At 47.2% G+C, this 17,367-nt stretch overlaps 2 protein-coding genes across 3 annotated transcripts; one reads left to right on the forward strand and one right to left on the reverse strand.

Moving 5' to 3' along the window:
• Window positions 1–249: 249 nt before the first annotated feature.
• Window positions 250–9,044, forward strand: LOC123169641 (AP-1 complex subunit gamma-2). 2 transcript variants are annotated; one of them, XM_044587512.1, is made up of 19 exons: window positions 250–441; window positions 540–842; window positions 960–1,101; window positions 1,479–1,652; window positions 2,027–2,206; window positions 2,582–2,736; window positions 3,392–3,482; window positions 3,593–3,756; window positions 4,420–4,474; window positions 4,562–4,684; window positions 4,778–4,873; window positions 5,344–5,471; window positions 6,139–6,243; window positions 6,342–6,631; window positions 6,958–7,068; window positions 7,149–7,226; window positions 7,310–7,482; window positions 7,975–8,079; window positions 8,621–9,044. In XM_044587512.1, exons 1-19 carry the CDS (start codon window positions 398–400, stop codon window positions 8,714–8,716), a joined length of 2,613 nt encoding a protein of 870 aa, XP_044443447.1. In that variant the 5' UTR covers window positions 250–397; the 3' UTR covers window positions 8,717–9,044. The 2 variants fall into 2 exon arrangements, with proteins under 2 accessions (XP_044443447.1, XP_044443448.1); XM_044587513.1 differs by having other exon boundaries at window positions 7,152–7,226.
• A 2,073-nt stretch (window positions 9,045–11,117) lies between these two features.
• On the reverse strand, window positions 11,118–12,743 carry LOC123169642 (RING-H2 finger protein ATL47). The gene has a single exon (XM_044587514.1). The coding sequence runs from the start codon at window positions 12,438–12,440 to the stop codon at window positions 11,328–11,330; it is 1,113 nt and encodes a 370-aa protein (XP_044443449.1). The 5' UTR covers window positions 12,441–12,743; the 3' UTR covers window positions 11,118–11,327.
• Between the last annotated feature and the right edge of the window lie 4,624 nt (window positions 12,744–17,367).

Raw genomic sequence — 17,367 nt, forward strand, 5'->3', positions numbered from 1 at the left:
TTCGCTCCGTTTTCATTCTCAACTTTTTTTAATGCTGCATTTGGATTTATATATAGTACTATATGTCTCAAGAAATAATTGTCCACCATGTGACCGCAAAAACCAAGCAAGTGGGTATTTGTCATCACTGAATGAATAAATAAATCAGCCGTGATGCTGAGCACTAACACTAGGAATTTAGTGGTTTGTGAGATCAGCACGGCGAAACTATTCCCCACATGGACTAAAATAACAAAACCAAGGGCCTCTTCGCAATTCGCACCACCACCGCCCACGTCCAGATCCACCCGGCCGTCGCCGCGGTCTTCCTCCTCCGCCCCGCCCCGCCCCCCGACGGCGAGACTCCCCTCCCCCTCCGCCCCAGGACTCCGTCGAGAGGATCGTCGAGGACGCCGCCATGGACCTCTCCCTCAACCCCTTCTCCTCCGGCACGCGCCTCCGGTGAGCCTCCTCGATCGCGCCCGTCCGCCCGCCCGCCCAGCCCCCCGCTCAGATCCGTCCGTCGCGTCCTGTAACCCCGCCCCGTGGCGCCTCTGCAGGGACATGATACGCGCGATACGCGCCTCCAAGACGGCCGCGGAGGAGCGCGCGGTGGTGCGGCGCGAGTGCGCGGCCATCAGGGCGGCCATCAGCGACAACGACCAGGACTACCGGCACCGCAACATGGCCAAGCTCATGTTCATCCACATGCTCGGCTACCCCACGCATTTCGGCCAGATGGAGTGCCTCAAGCTCATCGCCGCCTCGGGCTTCCCCGAGAAGCGCATCGGCTACCTCGGCCTCACGCTGCTGCTCGACGAGCGGCAGGAGGTCCTCATGCTCGTCACCAACTCCCTCAAGCAGTATCCGACTCGCCCGCCTATGCCTATGCTTGCTTACATTTGCCGCCGCTTGTTCGGTGTATTGTTTTGCAATGCCATGCCGATCTTTGAGTAATTGTTAGTACTTAACGTGGGCAGAGATCTTAACCACTCCAACCAGTTCATTGTGGGCCTCGCGCTCTGTGCCCTGGGAAACATTTGTTCCGCCGAAATGGCGCGCGACCTGGCGCCCGAGGTGGAGAGGCTGTTGCAAACTAGGGACCCAAACACGAAGAAGAAGGTGCTCATCTTTTTATCATGATACTTTAGTCCCTTCTAAAGACTGTTTTGAGCACCATGGCAGTAGTCTGATATTAGTTATTATTTGGATGCTTCAAACCTGCAATGATCCCTCCACCCCTAGTATAAGAACTGTAAAAGCCTACAGGATAGTGTACCTGTATGCTTTAGGTAGTTTAGCATCAGTAATTTTGCACTCAAACACCAACTCGTTACTTCTGGAGTGTTCTAATCAATACCATCGTTATTTCGAAGCTTACATTCTGCGCATTTCTTGTCTTGTTGTTTTCATTCTGCGTATGTGTTGCTCGTTTTGGGTAGTCTTAGAATATGTTTTGTGGAGAACTATTATTGATTGTATACCACTCCTCTTTGTAGGCTGCCTTGTGCTCTATACGGATTGTAAGAAAAGTTCCAGATTTGGCAGAGAACTTCATGGGTTCTGCTGCATCATTACTCAAGGAAAAACATCACGGGGTTCTGATATCTGTTGTCCAGCTCTGTACAGAACTCTGTAAAGCAAGCAGAGAAGCATTGGAATACTTGAGAAAGGTAACAGCGCTATTTTATGGACCATAGCGGAAACCATTAGCATCGGTCCCAGTCCCTGCTCCTTCAGATCGTTCATTCGGTGATGCATTGACGCAACAATGCCATTTTACATCATCATTGATATAATATTTTCATCATTATTTGGTAGTTCGTTTCCAACATTGTGTTCACCAAAAGAAGCAAAAACATTTCTGTGTTCTTGTCTATAACTATATTCATAAAATTCTTGTTAGATTGTACTCCCTCCATATCAAAAAATAAGACGTTTTTGTAGGCTAGTTTAGCCTACAAAACGTCTTATATTTTGGTACAGAGTAGTACATGCAAGACTGACAATAATTATTTAGCATTCTGACAAAATCTTGCTGTTTCAGCACTCCGTCGAAGGGTTGGTCCGGATACTGAGAGACGTGTCCAACAGTTCGTATGCTCCTGAATACGACATTGCTGGCATCACAGATCCATTCTTGCACATCCGAGTTCTTAGACTCATGCGGACATTGGGTCAAGGGGATGCAGACTGCAGCGAGCATGTGAATGATATTCTTGCCCAGGTAATTTGTTCATCCTTGGTTTTACACGAAACAAAATTTCAATTCAAAGTACATAAGCTCCCATCAAATTAGTGAACTAGATATTTGTTGTTACAAGCTACATATGAACATTAGTCACATGCTGTACAGCAAAATGATCTCTCCCCTGTAATGAAACTACTACTAGCAATTTATAACTTCTTTTAGGCATTCTTCCATTTAGGTCTTGCTAAGAGTACTGTTATACATGGACTATGAAACATGGTAGCATGACTATTTTTTTGCCTTTGCTGTGTTATTATTTTTAGTAGCTTGTTTCTTGGTTATCCGTTACACTTGCCCCCTGTGTATCTTATAGTGGTTAGTTCATGGTTAACACATGTACTGGATTTCCAGGTTGCAACGAAAACTGAGTCAAACAAAAATGCTGGAAACGCTATTTTATATGAATGTGTTGAGACCATAATGGGCATTGAAGCTACTAGTGGTCTGCGTGTGCTGGCAATTAATATTTTGGGTAGATTCTTGTCCAACCGTGATAACAATATAAGGTAAATTTCCTCTTGCTCTTGGATAACTGATACCCATCGTAACAAAGAGGTTAATTATTTGTGATTTTTTGGGCTATTTTTTGGTCTGGAGTTCTGACTTGTCTCTGTAGTAGACGAGCATAGTTCCAACCACTATTACTTGCTGGTTATATATGAATACAATTGTTCTTCAATTTCAGAAATGAATAGAGCACTTGCACCATCAAGTTGTTTTAAAATATTCTACAGTCTCCCGTAAATGTAATTAGGAGAGTGACCCATGCGGTACTCATTTGCAGGGCTAGATTTGATCTGTATCATCATATCTGGTATTAGTTCAGCTGTTTGTTTTCCCATAGGCCAACAACTTAGAGTTAATGTCAATTCTGGAGGCCCAAGATGATTCCATCTTAAAGATCTCCCTTATCTCTTAATTCTCTGCCATTATAATCTGGACCCACTACAATCTGTGGACCATATATTTTGGCCCATGTGGACGAATGTTGGGGGATCTTTTTCTGCTGCTTTAAAAGCTTAATAGATACTCCCTCCGTCCCAAAATAAGTGTCTCAACTTTGTACTAGCTCTAGTACAAAGTTGTACTAAGCTTGAGACAGTTATTTTGGGACGGAGAGAGTAATAGATACTTTACTTACTATGCACACTGTGTTTTCAGATACGTTGCTCTGAATATGCTAATGAAGGCCATGGCAGTGGACACACTAGCAGTGCAGAGGCACAGGGTAACAATATTGGAGTGTGTCAAGGTAATCAATCATACAGTTCTATGGTATAATATGCTTTAGGCTTATTGTTTTTCTTCTGGGGATTCCTTTTTCTTCCCCTTAAAAGTTTGCAATCACGTATGCACTCTCAGGATGCAGATGTCTCTATTCGCAAAAGGGCCCTTGAACTTGTTTACCTACTCGTCAATGACATGAATGTAAAGCCTTTGACTAAGGAGCTTGTTGATTACCTAGAAGTAAGTGATGATGACTTCAAGGAAGACCTCACGGCAAAAATATGCTCAATAGTTGAAAAGTAAGTCTTGGCACATTATCATCTTTACTGGCTTTTGGAAGAACATCTGATTTGCTACCCTAGTTGCTCCAAAGATTGGTTGTACATCACTGTTGTTACATATGTCTTGGAACAATTAAATTTTTGTTCACCTATAATGAAATAAATGATGGATTTTTCTTGTTGTACTGTAATTTGTTCTCCTCCCCATAGGGTGACAATGGAAGTTAAACTAAGGGTATACAGATTGGTTAACAAGAGGGGCAGTTTCTTTATTTCATTTGGTATTTTTAGTCCTTGTCTTTTCAACTGCTCGTTCTTTTGCCTGTTGGAATATAGCAGAAGGCTTTAAGCACTGGGGAGAACCTAACTCTAGGTGTCATGTTGGATATACTATAAGATAGCATCTTCTAACAAATTTCCTGTCATTTCATGCTATCTTTTACAGGCTATAACATAAAATAAAATAGTTCAGAAATCTATCCTTGGGTCTTTTTCATGCCTTTTATTCAATTTTGACAATCACATGAAGCTGTGATTCATTCCCTTACCCCCTTACTATTGCTTAATTGCATCACATGTTATTTATCAACTTGCTTTTAGATCTATACCTATCCTGTTTGATTTACAACTTTCTTATAACATGTTGATTACAAAATAATAACAGTTTTGTAATTCTAACAGGTTTTCTCAAGATAAGCTATGGTACTTAGACCAGATGTTCAAGGTTTTGACGCTGGTACGTGCATAACTACATTTATCAGCCATTTTTCTCTCCATGGGTCATGGATATGCAAATTTAGAATATACCCTTGTCTATCCACAGACTGGAAACTTTGTGAAGGATGATGTATGGCATGCTCTTATAGTTCTGATAAGCAATGCGCCTGAACTTCAAGGATACTCGGTCAGATCATTATACAAAGCATTGCAAGCATCTGGTACACAGGTATGGAGGCATAATTTGTATTCTTGGTAAACCATGGGATCAATTTTCTCCCTATCTGAAGCGCATGCATCTCTTCTACTTTGAACTGTGTAGGAAAGCTTAGTTAGGGTAGCTGTTTGGTGCATTGGTGAATATGGTGAGATGCTGGTCAACAATATTAGTATGCTGGATGTGGAGGAACCAATCACGGTGAGTTGATTCTTTTTTACCAGCCATAGTAATTGGCTGGTGCCTTTTCTGCCGAAACACCACTACTCACCATGTGATGAGAACTTCCTTTTGTAGTATTACATATTCTTGTTTACTTTCTGCACACACAATGTGCATCCACTGTGCTTGAACTGCTAATTTAGTCCATATTTAAGGCAGATAAGGAGTAGCTCTTGGATTTACTTGTTTGTTCCTCACATCATCTTCATGATCACCTATATTAGCTGTAGCGGTTGTCACCAGAAAAAGTTACTTAATCATTCATTTCGCCACACGTCTGCATAAATGTTTCAGTGCTGAATGATGACTTTTTTTAGAGTATGTTAGTTCAGTTAATTAGTTCAATGTTTCCCCAGTGGATGCTGTCATTTCTCTGTATTTCATTTAATAGTAGTGCGCTTCAGTTCTACTATTGTCAAATGGTTTGGCCAATGCCTGAACTTGTTCAGGTAACAGAATCTGATGCTGTGGATGCTCTAGAGCTAGCTCTTAAGCGCTACTCTGTGGATGTTACAACACGGGCTATGTGTCTCGTTGCTCTTTTGAAGCTTTCCTCACGATTTCCGCAAACTTCAAAGTAAGCTATTACTCAGCTTGACCTTGCATTATTGTTGGATAACCTACTGCATTATTCAAATGCGAATTGGCTTTTAGCAAAAACTGGCGAAGCTCCATGAATTAAGTTGCCTTGTTTCATGGTTCTACTTTGTAGACAATACCGCCAGCTATGATAATTGGGTCATCTACTTACCAATTCTCATCTCTATGTTCCACTTACACATGCGCATGAGCTATCTGTGCTTACCAATTATACATGTTTACTATGAAGAAATACAATTTGATGACAAATATAAGTTGAAAATGTTGCAAGCTTACATTTTCAACCTTTGTTGTCTTGTTATCATGGTGCATCAATCTCTCATGAATTGGTTTCTTTTTCATGAGCCTATACTAAATAAAATAAGTGTTGCTGACGTGACTAATTAACTACAACACTTACAATTTAGTTTCCTGGCGACGTGACAAAACTAAGCGTATCATTCTGTTCATTCGGTTCTACGATGGTAGGCGCACTTACAATGTTAATGCTGGAGCTTCAGTTTGCTGGAAGCCTCATTTGCTAGCCTTCTTTTTCCCAAATTTCTGTTTATGCTATCTTTTTTGTGTATGCCTTGGACTTGGAGTATGTGGTTTATGTTATCTATTACTAAAGTGATTTTGTCACCTTCCTGTTATTATTGCAGGAGGATACAAGCAATTGTTGTGCAGAATAAAGGGAATACTGTGCTTGAGCTGCAGCAAAGATCAATCGAATTTAATTCCATTATACAAAGGCATCAGTCTATAAAGTAGGTGACAGCTACTAGTCATTATTGCTCAGAATATGCACTAGTATCATAGCTCTTCATGAAAAATAGTAATCTTGTGAATGTTGGTGTGCGTGCAGATCATCTTTGCTTGAGCGAATGCCTGTATTAGATGAAGCTAGTTATTTGTTGAAGAGAGCCGCTTCTTCACAAGCAACTGTTTCATTAACTAAGTCTGCTCCATCCGCTGCTTCTGGAGGCTCACTTAAGGTTCCAAATGGTGCAGTGAAACCACCACCAGCTCCGTTGGCTGACTTACTTGATCTAAGTTCGGATGATGCTCCCGTGACTACTTCTGCCCCTAGTACAGCACCTAATGATTTCCTACAGGATCTTTTGGGCATCGGCTTGATTGATACATCTACCGCAGGTTTTGACTCTATTCTTTTTATTTCACATAAATTTACTTCTGACGTCTCTCTTTTAGCACAAATGAAGCAAGTGATGTTCTATCACCTGTTTAGTGATTCTGGTTTCTGAAATTTGGTACTGATTTGTCAGTAATGCATATTTGACGAGGGATTATTGCTTGAACAATGTCTTGTTTTGGAAGGCTCAGTATTGTGCCAGTTCTGAGATATTTTGAGCTGTCCTAAACAGGCCCTTGTGTTGATTCTTAGCTGTATATGTGTACTGTTTGTAGTGTACATTGCTGGTTTGAGTCTTCCTTATGATGTCATTCCTGGTTTATGTCAGGTGGAGCGCCGTCTGCAAGTACAGATATTCTGATGGATCTTCTATCTATTGGTTCATATCCTGTACAAAATGGTCTGCCGGCAACATCAAACATAGGCTCTCCTGGCCAAGGTAAAGTAACTGTATTGATAATATTTTGCATATTTCTGCCCTGTCTGTCATCCATACTTAATTTATGTTGCACCGTGCAGCAGTGACTAAACATGCTCCTGGAACACCTCAAGTTATCGATCTTCTCGAGGGTTTGTCCCCAAGTACACCACTTCCTGGTCTGCCCCTGTCACTTGATTATCTAGCAGCGTTCCTAGTCATTAGGAAATTAACCATTACTCTACTTGTGTTTGATCACCAGATGTGAATGCAGCTTACCCTTCAATCACAGCTTTCCAGAGTGCAACTTTGAAGATGACCTTCAATTTTAAAAAGCAGCCTGGAAAGCCTCAAGAGACTACAATGCATGCCAGCTTTACAAATTTGACATCTGTTACATTGACCAATTTCATGTTTCAGGCAGCTGTACCAAAGGTAGTACCTATGAAGTTTGAAATGTTGTCCCTCTGCTACTAATCCTTCCCAGCAGCGGATCTTCTCATTAAAAAAATATGTTGACGCACACTTGCACTTAAGAACTAACTATATGATTTGTCTAGTTTGGTTTCTGTGGTAAATCTATAATTACTAACTTGTTTGTTTGGTCAAACGCCATATAGTAATTGGTCATTAATTTATCTTTTCTTTCTCAGATAAAGCTCTGCCATAAAACAAATTACTTCTATATCTACTCTCAAATTCTCAGGCATCGGCATCCTGGTTGATATGCAGTTCAGTTTTTTTTCGTGTTCCTTTAAGATCACTAATTAAAATGTGTGCTGAAATTTGTTTGCAAATGACAAGTGTGGTGACAGGACGCTTTTAATTCTATTGGTATTTGTGAACAGCGGTGTAGTCTGCTTTACTGGTTATTGATCAAATGCTAGAGATTGACAGTTCATCGGCCTGTGCAAATCTGTATTTCAGTTCATCCAGTTGCGCTTGGACCCAGCAAGCAGCAGCACCCTTCCGGCCAGTGGAAATGGTTCAATTACACAAAGCCTCAGTGTCACTAATAATCAACATGGGCAGGTATTTGACAGTATGCCTGTCGGAGGGGATATGACTTTTTTTCTGGTTTTCTTTGACTACTGGTAGTTTCTTTATAAGCTTGAAAGAGCCTAAGTAATTTTAACTCATTTTTTGCATGGTCCTGAAAGTATTATAGATCTCATCCGTGTGCCAAAGATGTCTGCTTCTAACATGTTCCCCACTTATATGGTGTATCCCTTATAACCACTGATCTGTCATTTGGTTATACCTCAGCTCTTAAAGTAGTCTTTTTACACCCACTGTTTAATGTTCGTTCAACCATGTGTTTATCAACGATGAAACATACATTTATTCAAGAAAAAAAAATGGTGGTACTGCTAGGCGCAGCATGCTGTGTGCCTGAATTCATAAATGAGCACATGGGTCATTTGCTGTTTTGCACACTACATGGGTAGTTGTCAGTTAGAATATTCTTGTATCTCCTGATGATCCATCAGTATGTTGCGACTTCTGAGTTTGTGGTTATCTTTCGTTTTCCTGCGATTATATGATGTGTGGTTTTGAATTCCTTGCCTCACAGAAACCACTTGCGATGCGCATCCGGATTTCGTACAAAGTGAATGGCGAGGACAGGCTGGAACAAGGGCAAATCAGCAATTTCCCCGCGGGGTTGTAGTGCCACCTGTGTCTATAATGTTGTGATAGTAGCTCTTTCGCTTTCAGTGTGCTGCTCTGCTGGCAAAGGCGAGTTTTACTTTTCTAGCCCTCCCATCATCATTTTCTCCCCCTTGTGCTGCTTTTTCTGATTACTAGTAAGTTATGTACACTAGTAGCTGGTTTTTGCTATTTATCCTTTACCTATACTGTATAGTAGGATTAATGACACACCTCCAGTTTTGCCAAAATGTATTCATACAAAGGTGTACATCATTCACAGTCGGAGGATAACCAAAATTTTCGGCCTCCCGCTCATTCCAGGCAGCAGCAGACCAGTGCCTTGTATTTATACCATGCTGTTCTTCAATGTAATTACCTGTTTCCGTTTAACCGAACTCATGGGTTCAGAATATCTTGCATACATGACATGGCCCTTCACCCACTGTCTGTCAGGGAGGATTTTACATTTGCACAGCATTTGCCAAACCCATTTGAAATTCGAAACCCGACCGGTTTGTTCGGTGGAAGCCAGGTTGGTACGGTGCATAGCTATTCAGGTGCATCTTACACCTTTATTACAAACTTTTTCATCATCATCATGATTATTGTTACGAAAATCCTTGCCCATGTGAGCATCTGGAACGGGCAACAGCGCTAGCTTTGCACATACGACCCATATGAAAAAAGGTCTCTGTGGGTGGCTGGGTGCGCTCCATTAATGTGATCGGGTGAGAGCGGCACTTGATTGTTCCGGGCGGGGTACATCCCTTCCTGTGAAAGTTGGTGCCGCGTCCGGCCCATCTATGAATGCATGATCCCTCCATCATCAAAGTCAGTGTCAGGCAGGTTGAAGGCTTCAATGCGATCGATCGATTGATCGCATCAGCATTCAGTTCAGCGCCACTCCGGGATACCAGCTGCTTCCGCTTTGTACTCCTACCGGGCCTTCAGGAGAGGAGCCCTTCACCCTCACTCGTCACCTCGCATTTCCATCTTTGCCTGTCTGACCGTATGCAATGCTGGTGTGCAGCTGTGCGTTCGTCACCTCGCTGTTTCCCATTAACTCTTTGCACACATCCGGACACGCACGCTGATTTCGGCCAGAGCGAGCAGCGTGGCTGGGTTGGGAAGATGCCGCCTGTTGGGAAATTGTGAAATAACATAAAATCGGCTGTTGCTTTTACCAGCTTTTTATCTACCCATCTTGCTCTTGGACGCCACAGTAAGTCGCATTACATCTCCGGGGCAAAACCCAGCTTTCCGGCCCTCGCGGCGAAGGCCTACCAAAACCAGCTAAAAAGAAAATGGCATTGACGCCGATGGATGTATCCCGCCACCTCACTCACTGAATCTCAGTATTATTATCATCGCCCATTTAACGGCGGATACGGACACATGACCAAACAAGGCCCCGCGCGCTGTCACATGAGGCTACTACACGATAAGCGCTGCAGTCCAAGCGATGAGCCGAGCCGCTAACTGTAGTTAATTTACGGTCTCTTGCAGCTGCAGCTTTACGAGTGTGGCCTCAGCAGCAGGATCGGCGCGCGGTTTTGGCCGATGCGATGCGCCCACCATACCTGTCGACACAGCCATTAACTATCCAGTAACGTCACATTACTACTCACTCGCGAGACTGATGGAGATTAGAATGGAGGGAAGTTGTGCCGTGCGTGCACGCTGATCGCTTCCGTTCTCATCAGAGTCCTGCAAGAAAAAGTTTCAGAAAAAAAAAGAGTCTTGCAAGAAAAAGAAAGAAAAAGTTTCAGAAAAAAAGAGTCTTGCAAGAAAAAGAAAGAGCTTCCAGACGAAGCAACGATAGTGTGCACGCACTTTGCTTGCTAAGACAAGAATGTACTCCGACTAAACAAAACCGTACCGCTTGAGGCTTTAGCAGCTGTAGCAGTGTGACCTGCAAGGTACTGAAAATTTGGAAGTAGGTAACCGGTACTTTGAAAGTTGCTGTTGTCTGAGTATTCGACGGGGTAGTCAGCAGTTTTTACACCAGTGCAACTATGCAAAGCATACCCTTTTTGAGGACCGCAATATCATGGGAATGTCCGCTGGGAGGGGTTGGTACCTGTGAACGTTTTACATGGCAATCTTAGTCAAGTGGGGCTGGCAGTTTCTTCATAAATGTATGACAGAATTTAGAAAAAAAGAGAAATTTTGCAGCAAAAAAGCCATCTCCTAACAGAAAATTTTGACTACGATTTTCACTTTTTTTATGTCTACAAAATTTGTTTAGAAACATAAAATAAAATTGTTTTCCAAGAGAAGCACGACGGCACCATTTATGAATGTTCAATCTATGTACTAATGTAATGAACACAGTTTTTGATGTATGACTTTAGCCACTAATGTATATCGAAATGCTAATGTAGACATAAAAAAGAAGAAGAGATGAGTTGAGTTCATCATGAACCTAGAAGGCTACCCTGAATTTCTAAAACCGGCAGCACAATCTCTTTGCTAACACATAATGATCATGAACAGATCAAGAGCAGTCAAAAACACTTGTACTACTACCAATTAGCTCAAGAGCGTTTGCAAGTTGCAACCAAGTACCGACACGGTGCACCGCACCAAGAAAACAAAAAAACAGCATTTTTCTTCTTCTTTTCATGGTGTCACGACTCCCCGACGCTCCTCCTCGGCCACTGCAGCGCGCCGTCCACCGCCGGCGAGCCGTCGGGCGCGAGCACGGGGAGCTTCCCCTTGCCGTTGCGCGGCCACTGCCAGATCTTGGACACCGAGAAGCTGTCGCCCTTGCTGCCCGCGCCGATCCTCTTGCCCTCGCCCCCGCCAAAGCCGGGCGGATTCGCACCGCCGGCGACGACCCCTCTCGGGCCCCTCATCCTCTCCGCGCCTCCGTTGGCGCCGTCGCCGTGCCGCCGGTGGACGGACACCTGCAGGCTGGCCTCGGCGAGGACGTACTGGTAGGAGCCCATCGAGTAGCACCGCCTGGCGTCCAGGCTGCTGCTGCTGCTGCCCGCGTCGCCCTCCTCCGCCGCCACAATGCCGTCGGCGTCGACGGGGCCGGGGCCGGCCGCCCTGGCAGTGCTCTTGAACTTGCCGAGGCGCACCGGGAACACCGCGCCCTCCCCCTCCTGCCCCCACCCCTCGTCGAGCAGGAGGCCCGCGGCGCCGGCGTCGTCGTCGGCGGCGAGCACGCGGCGGCAGAGCGGGCAGGTGGAGTTGGAGAGCAGCCAGGTGTCGATGCAGTCGATGTGGAACGCGTGGCCGCACAGCGGCAGCAGCCGGAGCCGGTCGTCGCCGGCGAACTCGCACAGGCACACCGCGCAGTCGAACGGCTCCTTGGCGCCCGCGCCGTTCCCGGCGCCGACCACCACCTCCCCGTAGAGGAACACCGGCAGCGCGTCGATGACGGCCTGGTCGAGCCCGGAGTCGTGCAGGTGGAACAGCTGCTGCAGCTGCCGCTGCAGCGCCGACTCCTCCCCGGCCCCCCGCCCTCCGCCGCCTCCCTCCCCCGCCTCGCTCCCTCCATCCTCCGTCGCCCCGGTGCGCGCGCGGGCGCGCCACCGCAGGAGCCTGACGAGCAGGTGCAGCAGGCCGGAGACGAACACGAGCGCGGCCAGCACCAGCACCACGACCAGCACCACCGGGCTAATCCCCAGCCCTCCTCCTCCTCCTCCTCCCCCTCCGCCGCCGCCCCCGCCGCCGTCCTGGCTCTTCTTGGCCTCGTCGGCGAGGAAGCAGCACGCCGTGGCGGCTAGCAACATCCTCCTCTGCCCCTTGTTGGCCGGTGTGGTCCGGGCAGTGCGCGGCTCATTGCGTGCGGGGAAGCTCCCCGGGCGGCACTTTTGAGCTGAGCGGGCTTCTGGGAGTGGGTGGCTTCTTGGTCCTGGCGGTGGCTCGCACGGCGCTCGGGGGATGAGTCCAGGCTATTTGGGTGAGAAGAGGCCCAAGCGGAGCGGAGGATGGCGTCGTGCGTGACAAAACACGTGTTTTTGTGCAGCCGAGCAAGCAAGCGAGCTGGCCGGTAGAACCGCTGTGGCGGCAAAGGTGGCCGTGGCCGCTTCGTGTGCTCAAAGGTAAAGGGCGCATGGTATGGTAGAAAGATCCTCTACGTGGACATTCATATCCGGTTTCTTTCTTTTTCTTCTTTTCTTTTGGGCTGTCTAGTAAATTTGACATCCTTTGATACATGACAGGTGTTATGCCACAAAGATCATTTTTTTTCTTAAACCCTAAACAGCCAGGGCAAACTCCCCTCTCCAGGCTTCCCGAGCAAGCTTGTGGATTCGTCTCCTCTCGGCCCGCCTCCAGGCAGACTCCCGATGCCCGCGCTCCGGTTAACAGTTTAGGTTAGGATTTTTTTTTACTGTCATTGCAAGTGCGGCACTCGGGAGGATGGCGCCGTTTCTTCTTCGGATTTGTCTTCCGGGATCCGATCCTCCTCGAGCTGGTCCATTTGGACGTAGTCGGCGGAACTTCGGCAATTCCTGGTGTCTCCTTGGGACGGTGAGATTAGAGTTTCTCATCATGTGGCGTGATTTGATGTCAGGTGCTTCAGATCTATGCAACTGTTCAACAACGAGACTGCGGTTCCAGGGTGCTGGTCCTTAGGGGCACATGTACGAAGACTTCTTGGCTGTCATCAACAAGGTCAAGCCGACTCCGGTAGAGGAGCGATGCGTGAACGGTTCGTTCTGGTGGCAATAGTGATCATTCAATGGTCTCGGAATCTCGATATAATTTTATTGTGTTTGAGATGCGTCGTACTATATGATGGTTTTCGCAAAAGAAAGGTTCAAGTGCCAAATCTTGAAAGAGATTTTCTGCCCCTCTTTATATTCAACACAACCAATATTATGCAGGATGAGTGGAGGATGAATGCCATGGTACATATCCGACTAAAGAAACATAATTCAGTTTTGCTAAGAAAATACCCCCTCCAGTCCTTTTTACTCTGCAATATAAGAATTGTCCGAAGTCAAACTTCGTAAAGTAAAGTTTGACCATATTTATATGAAAAAATACCAACATCCACGATACTAAAGTCATACGATATGAAAATTAAAGTCATTACGCATCCAATGATGATACCGATTTCACATTGTGAATGTTGATATTTTTTTTATAAAGTTGATCAAGCATTATTAGGCTTGACTTGAGAGAAATTTTATATGCGAACTAAAAAGGACCGGAGGGAGTAGATTTTGGGGCGCAGTAGATGCATATTGTGTTTCTGCTGTTGTCGTTGTTTCAATCTATTCAGAGCGGTGTACCGTGTACCGTGTTGTCCTCCTTGTGTTAATGCAAAAGTCAGCTCGTTGCTTGAACAAACATTGATTGCTGCTGTGGCAAGATTGGCACCGTGTTCTTTGCTCTCCGCTTCGGGCAAAGTGTCAGCGAGTTGAGGTTGTGTTTAGAGCAAGTATAATAGAGCTGACTCAGCGGGTTATAAGGATCAAATTAGTATATTTCTATTTAGTTGGAGGAAAGAGAAGAGGATAGAGAAGGTAAGCGGGCTCTTCGTGAAGAGCCAGCTCTAGCACGTGCTCCTAGGCACTTTGTGAGAATGAAAAATGGGCCACATAATAATAAAAAGTACACTTTTTTAATCTACTATTGTACATGTTGGCTATAAGATGGGCTGTAGATGACATGGCACTGACTTATAGCCAGCAGCTGGCTATATTATTAACCTGGTCCTACTTATCGGCAAGACATAGCCAGCCTTTTGAGCTTGTTCTTCCCTTCGATCACTCTGGTATGATGTGAAGAGAAGAGAGACAGGAAGAATCAAGGATCCGTCCGTGTCACGGCGGGTGAGATTAAGACGATTGTGGTTGAGCTGATGGCGATTCGTCGTTCAAGTGCTGCTTGGTAGTAGTAGTACTGGAACAGTACCCCGTACGTTTGGGCGTGCAATTCGTGGCGTTGCCGATGAGGCTGAGCTGACGGCAGACCGCGCACGCACGCACGGCCGAGGTCCGGACGGACACCAGGCCCCAGGGGCCAGGGCAGGACCAGGAGAGGACCGTATGGCTCCCCGGAGATCAACCTGGTAGTGGCATGGTAGGAAACGGAAATCGAGCCCGGAACACCTCGTTCAGGGAGATCACGGATTGTTAGGACCCGCCGAGTAGATTAAGGGCGTGTTTCGTTCCCCGCGTGCAGCCAGGGCCGCGCGGGATGTGCGCGGCCTGTTTGGTTGGCTGGGTCGCATGCGGTTTGAGGCCCGCACGAACCTTAAAGCAGCCCGTAGCCTGGCTCGGTGGAACTGCCGAATCGGTAGTTTCTCGCGAGCCTGGCCGGGCGCGGCCGCGTGCGAGGCAGTTGCACGCCTCGGGCAGCGCGGGAGACGGAGGCGACGTCTCATTACTCGTCCCCCGCTCTCCTGTCATCGCCCAGGCGCACTGTTCCCACCGCTCCCTCTCTCCCTCACCGCCCCTCCCTCTCCTCTCCTCTGCTCCGATGGCTCCACCACGCCCACCGCCGCGCCGCCCTCTGACCCCGGTCGACCAGCGCGTCTCCAGCATCCAGGAGCGCTGGCTGGCCGGGCTGCAGAACTCGGGCCGCGACCTGGCCTCGGCGCTGCGGGCGCCGTCCCTCATCTGCCGCCGGCCTCCACGAGCGCCGACGCCGGCCAATGCGGTGTCGGCCGCTCCTGCTCCGCCGCCGATTCCGGACCTCGTGGTCCTGGGCTCGGCGCTGGCGCCGTCGACGGAGCCGCCCCTTTTTGGGACACCATTGGCCTCGGGGGTTTTCTTGACCCCCGTCCGAGGGTTTTCTCCGGTCGGCGGGCCGTCCTTCTCGACCTCCGGCGTGGCGTTTAGCACGGGGCCGATGTCGCAGGCCGTCGCCGGGGCCGGCTCGTCCTCTGCTCTGCCACCTCTATCGTTCCCGCCGGGGTTTTCACCCCGGCCTCGGTTCGCCGCGGCTGCGCGTGCTCCGGTGAGTCAAATCCCCAACAATCTTGCTCCTAGATATAGAATAGCGGTTAATTTCTTAGGCATGTGCTACGATTGATAGGATTCTAGCAGATCCGATTGGATGCGATCCCAATCGAATCCAATCGGACTGATCTATTCTTGTTTTGTACAGTGCGTGTGCTACTGCTTGTGTTCATGCTAGAATGCTAGTAGCTGTGTTACATGCTAGATTCATGTTAATGCTAGATTCATGTTCATGCTAGTGCGAGTGCTACTACATGCTAGATTTGTGCTACATGCTAGTAGCTGTGTTCATGCTAGAATCATGTTCATGTTGAGTGATGAATGCTAGAATCATGTTGACTGATGGCATGCTCATGTTAGGATCATGTCCTTGTTTCATGTTGCATGTTGAAGCTAGGGTTTGTGCCATGAGTGGATGTTATACGTGCATGTAGTAGGATGGTCCCAAATCTGCATGGCTGCACATGGGTGCTATTGGCACTTGCTGTTGCTATTTTTAGATGTTTCCTTGTTTAGGATAGTGCAGCGATCAGTGCCAGTTGCAGCAAAGAAGATGCCACTGATCAGTGACTTGCCCAACAATAAGGGTCATTGATAAGTGGCATTTTCCCCTAGGCAAATGCCACTTATCAATGACACTTACTGTTGAGCAAAATGGCACTTATCAATGGCAGTTGCTATTGGGCAAGTCACTGATCAGTGCCATTTGCACTACAACAAGTAGATTAGTGCTCTTGCCCAACACCAAGTGCCACTGATCATTGCCATTTGGCCATGAGCACATGCCACTGATCAGTGGCACTTGCTGTTGGGCAAGTCCACTGATCAGTGGCACTTGCTGTTGGGCAAGTCCACTGATCAGTGGCATTTGCTTGCTTGCTTGCTTGCTTGCTTTGTTTGATACTAATACTTGTCATGTTGCCTGACAAGATACTGAAGACTGACTGGGATGTGGCGGGTGGAGGAGCTCAGGTCGTGGCCGGAGCTGAGCGCGCCGAGGATTTCATCCCCACGAACAGGTGGGTCAGGACGGTGGACCTGCCTGGCATGATCGCCTTCATGAGCGTGCCTCGTTCAAGGGGACGATCTCCAAGGCAGGGCCACGAGGAGGGGGCCAGGGAGCCGATGAGATTCTATGCACAGATCAAGGATAACGAGGACCTCGCCATGCTCGTCGTCCCTCCCAAGTTCGTGGAGGTGATGAACACCTGGCTGGTCATCAAGCGACTCCCGCGCGTGGTCAGGCTCTCAGCCAACAAGAGGTGCGTGTTCTGGGTGCAGGTCTAGAACTTCGAGGGCCAGATGGTGCTTGGCCGGGGGTGGAACTACTTCTGCCGCCGCCACAAGATCGTCGCCGGCGATCTCGTCGTTATGCGCATCTCCGGACTCGGACTGAAGGTTCAGATCTACAACCATGACTCGTCGGTGATGTGTAGGTACCGTTGCAGCAGGCACAACTGCCTTGGTGGCATCGAGCAGGCTATGTAGTTAAGTTAAGTCAGGTGTTAGTGGAGAACTTTTAATCTAGACTTATGCTATCTACTTAGGGTGTGTGGCGAGACTTGTGCTGGGAACATGTTCATATTTTGGCCAGGTGCAGCACCCTGGCACAGTAGGGAAGGAGGATGCCCCTGCTCTTAATCTAGACTATGCTATCTAGTTAAGTAGTTTGCTGTCATTACATTGCTTGCTTTGTTTGATCTTGCTGTTGTGATGTTGCTGTTGTGCTGATCATGTGTGGTGG

Source organism: Triticum aestivum, chromosome 7D, assembly GCF_018294505.1.
Source record: "Triticum aestivum cultivar Chinese Spring chromosome 7D, IWGSC CS RefSeq v2.1, whole genome shotgun sequence".
Classification (NCBI taxonomy): Eukaryota; Viridiplantae; Streptophyta; class Magnoliopsida; order Poales; family Poaceae; genus Triticum; species Triticum aestivum.

What these genes read in the sequence shown, in the direction of transcription:
- LOC123169642 (XM_044587514.1), bottom strand. Translation starts at nt 12,440, where the DNA reads ATGTTGCTAGCCGCCACGGCGTGCTGCTTCCTCGCCGACGAGGCCAAG.
- LOC123169641 (XM_044587512.1), top strand. Translation starts at nt 398, where the DNA reads ATGGACCTCTCCCTCAACCCCTTCTCCTCCGGCACGCGCCTCCG. An exon ending in GTCACCAACTCCCTCAAGCA is followed by an intron (nt 843 to 959) that starts GTATCCGACTCG and finishes TAACGTGGGCAG; the next exon opens with AGATCTTAACCACTCCAACC. An exon ending in CTAATAATCAACATGGGCAG is followed by an intron (nt 8,080 to 8,620) that starts GTATTTGACAGT and finishes CTTGCCTCACAG; the next exon opens with AAACCACTTGCGATGCGCAT.